Source organism: Neltuma alba, unplaced genomic scaffold (assembly GCF_004799145.2).
Source record: "Neltuma alba isolate B1F8T4 unplaced genomic scaffold, ASM479914v2 tig00004856_pilon, whole genome shotgun sequence".
In the NCBI taxonomy this organism is placed as follows: Eukaryota; Viridiplantae; Streptophyta; class Magnoliopsida; order Fabales; family Fabaceae; genus Neltuma; species Neltuma alba.
Window position 1 is genome coordinate 218711 of NW_021633882.1, and position 8840 is coordinate 227550.

Sequence of the window (8840 nt, forward strand, 5' to 3'; positions counted from 1 at the left end):
CACAATATACTTAGTGGAATGCCGCGGATATCTCACTTGTAATGGAGTTTCTCAGCAAAGTTGACATCAATAAAATATTGCTTTTAAAACAATGTTCTTCTGCTAATCAAAAATAAAAAGTTGTTCTGACAAACGATTTTAACAAGAAAACTGCTTGAAGATGGAAGAGATGAGGTAAGAAAATCATACACCGTGCAACAATCTTGGCACAAATTTCAAAGTCTTTTACAATCCCTAATCATGACACCAGAAAACTATCTGCAGCAGCAATGCTATTAAGGCCTCAACATCCTAACGCAACCCCAAACAGTTAGATTTTTTCCTCAAGAGCGAAGGGAAGTTATTGTTTACAATATCTACTCAAAAACTCAACTTTTAAAAGAACATGTACTGCAAGACTAATAGAAACTTAGAATGTGAAGAAGATAGGTTTTCAGCAGGCATTGAAAGCACACCATCTTCTTGGCAATCAATTTCATGGGAGTTGTACTTATGAATGAGCATTGGGCAGTTGGATGTGACAACTTGCTCCTGATGCTAAGAGTAAAAGGGAAAACGAGGTAACCTTGTTAGAAAAGTGGATCAGTCCCAGTTTGCATAATGCCCTTGCGATTTTTTCAATGGGATTTCAAAATGCAAGGAATTTAAAATGCATTAAGCTCATTCATGGATTATATAAATATATATATTATAACTAACAAGTGAACTTTAAGTCATCAAAATTTCTCACATTTTGATAACAATGAGTATAAAGTTGAGGTAACGAAAATAAAGATGTTGAGATGGATGTATAGTTATACAAAAATAGATAAGATTTGGAAGGCAAAAATACCTATTGAAGGAAAAATGGTTGAAAATCATTTGAGGTGATATGGATAAGTACAGAGAAGGACATGGAGGCACTAGAAAGGAGAGTAGATCAGGAAATTTGGAGTCTTCTAAAAATGGCAGAAAAAGATTAAAAAAAAAAACACTAAATACCTATCTAAGAATCTGATCATTGACAGAGCACAATGACGTCCTGCAATCCATGTAATAGATCCAACCTAATTGGATGAGACTTGTTGTTTGCTATTCTCTGTCTTACTAAAACCGTGTGAACAAGCTCAATCAAACAATCTAATGGATCAACATAATGCAAAAGTCATTCTTTTATGTATCAAACATAGTTGTTTTATTTCTTTTTTAAAAAAAGACGACAATAATGTTTGGTGATTCTCATATGGCTCACGTCCCACATAATACAGTGGTTGGATGCAGTTTGCTGAAATGAAAAATTGTATCCACTTAATAAAAAAAAAGGGTAAAAATTGCATCAACATGGAGGTTGCATAATCCTGTTATGATACCATGTTGATATATATTATAATCTTCGAAGTAAAAGGTAAATTATCTCTTTGATATCAACCAAAAGAATAAGAAAAGACAATGTAAGATACATGACTAAAAGACTTGAAATTTAAAAAAATAATAATAATGACCTTATGCGTACCTTCGTGAAGCTGGTACAATTTGTAGTTGATAGACTCATCAAATGCTCACTTTCAGATAATGGTATGTTAATATGACCATCTAAAAAGCTGTGTTAGGCATTCTTTTATGATACATAGTATGTTTGAAGTACAATGTGTAATCAGCAAGTAAAAGATCATTGTAACCTGAATGAGAACCTGCTCTACACACTAGAGTTTGGTCTGATCAGGCTCTGGACTTTGGAGTTGCTGCACCACTAAATTTGCTTGTCTCATCTGTTAAATGCAACAGCAATGGGAACCAAGTTAAACTGGGCCAACTTCATCAACCAAAGCTCATGAACCACATCATAATCACTCCTATTAAATAGGTGAGTTAAATTGAGTTTGGTTAAAAAGAATTCATAGTATGTAAGGACAAAATCTCTTCCACAAATACTAAATTCTTCTTAGCCTGAAACTAGAATTAGAATTGCAATTTTTTAATCGGCTTCTAGCAAACTAAAAAAATGGCATATTTTGACACAGCAAGATAATATACGCAATAACTAAACCATATTAATTTTTTTTTATTCAATCCTAAACCGAATTTCTCTAATGCATGACAAGGGACCGATTTTTTCCTACTTAGAATTTTAAGTGTATGACCGGCGAAAAACGAGCTGCTTATTTTTAAAACAAAAATTTTGGTCATTTTATGCAGCTTTGCTATCATTGATATCTACAAAAATGAAAATTTTAAATAAACAAGTCTATTTATAGATAAATCGTTGTTAATATAAAGACATTTTTATGATTTGAAATTCCAACAAAATAAGCATACTGAGAAATTGAGTATATATGAGTTTGGCTGACAAAAATTCATGAGATAATTAATGACTAAAAATATTTCATATCATAACTCAAAAAGGATATACAGAATAAGCAAATGATATCATTTCTTTTTCATCAAATTATAAAATGAATTTTTCCTCTTGGTGCGTGTGTGATTTGACATTCAAATAAACAAGCAAATCTTTCAATCTAAGACAAGTAGCCAAAAGAAAGGAAAATAAATTCTCGATTTGAAACTGAAAGAGGAGTTAATATGTACCTAATGAGTGAATGGATAGAAGGAAAACTGATGCCCACGTGAGTGAGAAGCTCGCTTAAAGATGTCACATCATCTTCAATGCTAACAAAAGGGATTTGAGAAATTAATCTTTGCCCAAAATTTTCCTTTCGGTTTTTGGATCCGCTTTTTGAGCAAGGGACAACCCATAATCCATAGTCTACAAAGGGAACTGGGCAAACCCTCCTTTGGAAAGTATTGGAGCTCAGGACAGCCAAAAAACCCCAAGACTCCCAAAGAGGATAAGTGACAAAGACCTTTGTGTTGCAAAGATCTAAGATTTGGGCGGTTATAGAACACAAGGGAATTAATAGTAGGCGGAAGTAGTCCAATATTGTGCCTGTTTGGCATCACTTATTTTGAGCTTATAAGTAGCTTATAAGCTCCATACGCCCGATTGACATAATAGGTCTGTTTGGTTGGGCTTTTTTGCAATCGGACTTTTGTCTGAAAAGTTACAATAAGCTATAAGCTAAAATTAACAGCTTATGACTTATGGCTTATGGTTTATATCTTTTGAAATATGGAGAGAGAGAGAAAGTTAAGAAATTTATTACCTCTTTTGGTTCTTATTATAAGTCTCAAATAACTAATTTGTAGATAATAAAAAATCAGTTAAAATTAGTTGAAAGTAATGAATAAGTTAGAAATATATTTTTATTTTTAAATATGCTCCTAAAAATATACTTTTATTTTTTCATGTTTCACTTTATATTTAAAATATTTTTTATGACTTCTTCATATTAAATTATTTTAATTTCATTGTATTATGTGAAATTATTTTTTTAATCATGTTTCATTATTTATTAAAACTCATATCTATTTTGGTCATTTTATAACTAAAGTTACTTTTACTCAATCACAATCCAAACAACCTTTTACCAATCTCACTTTTGCAATCTAGCTTTTCTGAACTCTAATCCAAACACAATTCAGCTTATCCAATTTAGCTTTTATCCAATTTCACTTATCTATAAGCTACTTTTTCAATAAGCTACTTTTCCAATCGCTAATCCAAACGGACCCATTATCTGCACCACCAATCCCAAAGTATTCTAGTGAAGTAAGGCTACTCAGATACCATCCCATTCAAGAGGCTATGAGTTTTGAGCATTCCAAGACGTCAAGATATTTGAGATTTGATGGGAAACCTCCCTCTGGAAATGATTCCACTTGTGGGCAGCATTTTATTAACAGGTATGAGAGGGAGGGAAAGAGAATGTGCATCTTCTCTGGGAGCAATTTCAAATTCTTCAATTCTTCAATGCAACAAAATTCTAGATTGGGAGCTGAAAACCCTCCTTTAGGAAAATATGCAAATATAGGACACTTTTGTATGTACAAGCTTGTAAGAGAAAAATGATGCCCTTATGAAACAGATATCATTTCAAGATTATTGCAGTCAATCAACTTCAAAGATTGAAGCTTCGGGAATAAACCTAGTGGAAAAGACTTCAAAGAGTCACAGCTTGCTCTTATCTCCATTTCAAAAATGAAGTTATGACAATTTCATAACAGAAATTGTAGGTGAGGACAATTGGTAAACTTCAACTCTTCAAGACTTCAATTGGCAATTAATGATATTCTCAATTTTGTTCACTTGCTAATAATTTTTCGAAGCGTCCAGAAATGTCAAGGAACTTTAGAGTTGATGGAAGACATTCCAACTACTCATTTCTACAATCTCTTAGAACCAATTTGTCAAGAGATGGAGCAAATGGAATTGATGACAATAGCTTCTCACAATTGGAAATTACTAGAATCCTTAAGGAAGGAAGCTGTTGAGGAAGTCCCCCTTTCAATTTCAGACAATTTTTTATGCTCAACTCTTGAAGATGAGGGAAAGTAAGAGACAAAATTTCACATTTCCATTCTTCCCAACCCTTCATATCTCCAAACCTCAAGATTTCTAGGGATGAAGCATTAGAGCTATTTCCACAAAATTCTGGACCAATAGCTACTATACTATGAAACCCGGTAATTGACAATGACTTGAGAGATGGAAAGAGGCCAAGTGATGGCAAGGCTATACAGTATTTGCGATTCTTCAATTCTAGGGACACTACATTGGACAATGAATGATCTGCAAGCCAATTTGGAAACCCAATACCACCATAGTTGCCAATTGACAGCTTTTTTAAATTTTTATGGGGTTGGAAGTTCTCCAGCACATCCTTGTCATGTAGTGATTTCTCATCATCTGTGCACCATTCTAATGTTAACTCCTTAAGGTGTATCTTGCTTCTCAAATTGATTGCTAAAGTAGTCGAGGGAGAAGCATTCTGCAATTCCAAGATGGAAATAGATCCATGAAGATTAAGTCCTTCTAAATGTTTGATGTTGCTTTCTCTAGATTTGCCTATAATAAATGGTGATAGGACTTGAAGATTTTTCAATTTATCCAATTGCTTTGGCATCTCTCTTACCTAAGTTTCACGAAAATCAAGGTGACAAATATTCATGAGTTTATGAAAATCTATTGGCAACTTTACCAAAAGACAACAACGCCACAACTTTACTGTTTGCAAATGAAGTTGACATATTGAATTAGACAATTTTCTTATTTTAGTTCCTGATGAGTTCAAATAACGTAGATGTTTGAGATTTCCTACTGATTCAGGCAACTGCATGATGAAATGATCGCACAAAGATAAAACTCGCATGTAGACAAACTTGGATGGCAAATTGTGAATAACCTTGCTCGATATAAAGTGAAGGATATAGGTATAGGTCGTACTTCTATGACCCTACATAGATAGAGGAGGCAAGAATGTGCACAATTTATCAGCCTGGTATATAACTTCAAATCGTTTAAATGTATTAGAATTATTTTTGAAAAATGAAACATGGCGTGTCATTTTTGTCAAATTATTTACATCATCTACCTCCAACGTATGGTAGAACTTTACATATTAAACTTTTGCCATATCATTAATAAGGTCATGCATGATAAAACGTGTTTCATCTACTGCCGATGATTGAAACAGTGACCTCAACAATAGGTCATAAAAGAATTGTCCTCCCACTTCTCTCTCGTCTTTGCTTTGATGAGCATAAGTTGGAAAATTTTCCGCCATCCACAAGTGAATTAAATGCTCCTTATCAAAATCATAATCTTTGGGAAATATTGAACAATAAGCAAAGCATCTTTTGAGACTAGCGGGGAGGTAACAATAACTCAATCTCAAAGTAGGGAGACTATTGCTATCGCTTTTATCCTCCCATATCTCACTTTTCAAAATGCCATTCCATTGCTCATGAGATAATTCTGTGTGTAAGAGACTCCCAATGGCTTTCAGAGATAAAGGCAACCCTTTGCATTTTTTACTGATTTTTCTACCAATTTCTTCAAGGTCAGTGTTTGAATAAAGAACATTTCCATCATGGAAGGCATATTTGCTAAATAATGACCAACTATCTCCTTCCGATAAGGGCTTCAATGAAAGTATCTTAGCAGAACGCATGGTTGAAGCAACTTTTCCACTGCGAGTGGTTAGAAGAATTTTGCTTCCTAGAGCCCTATGATTGAATGGTGACTACAAAGCCTCCCATCGCAGATAATCTTCATACCATATGTTGTCCAATACAAGGAGAAATCTCTTTTAGGTTAGTTGTTGTTTCAATTTAATTTGAAGCATATTAAAATCATTGGTATCATCCTTTGATCCAGTGATTGCCTCATAAATTGTTCTGGTTACCCTCAACACATCGAACTCATCAGAGACACATACCCATGCTTTGAGGTTGAATCTATCCATCACCCTACTATCACTGTATGCTAGCTGGGCAAGAGTAGTTTTACACAGACCACCCATACCCACGATAGAAATCACAGATAATTGGTTCTTGTACTTTTCTGACAGCAGCCATTCAATGATGGTTCTTGTACTTCTTAATCCGGCACCACTGTCACGTTCATTTAATCTTAATATATCCCTTTGAGATGCAAGATATTCTAGATTTTCAAGGACATTTTTGGTCCTGGATCAATTTCCTTCTCAAATGAACAAACGGGAGTACTAAAGAAGTTTCGTACCTTGCCAATAACACTAATTTGACTCTCTTGTTCAGCTGCCAGCTTGCGTTTGGACACTTCATAATCTATCTCATCCAAGACATCCTCAGCATTGAACACAGCATCTTTGACCAAATCAATCCACTCCTCCACCTTCGGGTTAGTGATCTACTTTTGCTTTGCATCGTCAACCACAGCATCGATGGATAAAAGCACGATCTTCAACTTATTGAGTAATGTCTGGTTCAATTTTGGTTTTTTGAATTGAAGAAGTCCAGAACTTCCCGAGAAGCCAGCCGATCGAAAGCCACCCGAAGAAAAGCAGAAAGAAAAGCACCACCAACCAAAGCTCCCGCCATAGATGAAGTTGTTCTGCTTGTGGAAATGCAAAACGAAAAGAACGAGATGAAAAATGCAGAAGTGGGAAAGGTTATTGCAATGCAAAGAAGGTGTGACTTTCTGGGTTTGGTGAGTGAAGCAAGAAAATGCGTTCAGCTTTCAGCCATAACCGTCAACCATGCCAGAAAAGGTATGACTTTCAAGTTCCCAGTTCTCTTTTTTAACCGGACTCAAGTTCCCAGTTCTGACTTCTAACGTCAGGTCAGGAAAAAAAAAAAAAAATTAAAAAGTCTAACTATCAAATTCATTCCATTGTTTTATTTCTTTGGCATTATAAAGTGTGTTTAGACTGTGTATTCCTGGTCTTTGACCAAAAGAAAAAAAGGCTGCGTATTACCGGTCAAAAAAAGAGTGTGTATTAGTCATTATTGTGCTGAAGGTCAAAATGACCGTGCATTGTGCTCCACCTCCACTCACGGAGATTCCCCGCCTCTTATATAAACATCTATGCAAAAAAATAAAAATAAAAAATGAAGTTAAAATTTCACAGAAAAACTGCCTCCAATCCTAATTATAAGATATAATTAATTTGTTTTCATTTGGTCGGCCAAAAATATCTGTTTCATTTTATATTAATGAATTGAATATTTGATATTTCTTATATTAAATAAAGGGAAAATTAATTTGAAGGTCCTTATAATTTACTTTCATTTTATATCAGGTCCTTTTATTTTATTTTGTTTTAATTAGATCCTTAAACTTTCTGTGGTTAAATCCGTTACTCCCCAAGGGTTAAATCTGTTAAATAAGCATTAACATTGTTAATAGTTTCCATTAGCCACCCCTGAAAGAACACCTTCTCTCTCCCTCCACCATAACCTCAGGTTCGTGCAACCTCTACTCTCTCCTTGGCTCATTCCCAACACCATCTCTTTCCCCTCCATCCACTCAACTAGTAACTAACTTACCGTTCCTTTCCTGCTCTCCATAACACCTTTCCTTCCCTTGCTCACAAAGTCACCGGAAGCCTTTTCAGCCATCCACGCGGTCACGTTTCCTTCGCCATCCATCTCGACTCCTGTTAGATAATCACGTAACAGAACAACATGAAAGAAGAAAGAAACAGTAGTCTAGAAACTTGGGAGAGCTTGGAGTGAGGAATACACTTAGAGAATGATGAAATGAAGAGGTGCCTTTGAACTCTATATGTGAGACATATAAAGCAGCATGGAATATAATTTTAACTCAATATATATCATCTTTACTTGTAAAATTATATATATTATATATTAATTTATATACAAATACAAGAAAAAGAACGTAAGTGTTAGTAGGAGCATGTGTTATACATAGGATGGTCACACTGAGGAAGAAATTGCAACAATACATGCGGAGGGTATATGAATGAAGAATAAAAAAAAAAAGTGAAGGATGGGCTCCCCTGTTTTAGTATTAAAAAACAGAGACGCTTCTCAAATCATATTAAAATGCCTATTAGTACCGTGTGGAATTTTGTTACAGACTAGTTTTAGCTGCCTCATATTAGTCATTATCATTCTTTATTTTCAGAAGCATCCCAACAACCATTAACGCTTGCGTCATGGTGACACTGTCATCACCATCCACCGCGTCGGCGTTTCTTTCTTTTAAACCAGTCAAGAAGTGGGTCAGAATTCTTTCCCCACAATTTTACTTTGTAGAGTGTTTCATTAAGGTATGAATAGCTTCGTATGAGAAGATCATCTAGTGTAGCTTCTTTTAGCTGTGATCCTGTCTTCTTCTCCAGTGCTTCTCCTCCTGCTTTGGAAACATCCAATATGTTTTTCGTTCCCAGTAATCCAAACAGATACCTTGTTGCTGTATAGGACCCAGAGCTCATCTGCAGGGGCAGATTGGAGGGTAT

The 8840-nt window shown here is 34.9% G+C and overlaps 1 protein-coding gene across 1 annotated transcript; it reads right to left on the minus strand.

Moving 5' to 3' along the window:
- Positions 1-4250: 4250 nt before the first annotated feature.
- LOC114745887 (putative disease resistance RPP13-like protein 1) lies at positions 4251-8007 on the minus strand. The gene is made up of 3 exons (XM_028934060.1): positions 7906-8007; positions 6620-6766; positions 4251-4865 (listed from the first exon to the last, which is right to left on the minus strand). The coding sequence occupies exons 1-3, from the start codon at positions 8005-8007 to the stop codon at positions 4251-4253; spliced, it is 864 nt and encodes a 287-aa protein (XP_028789893.1).
- Between the last annotated feature and the right edge of the window lie 833 nt (positions 8008-8840).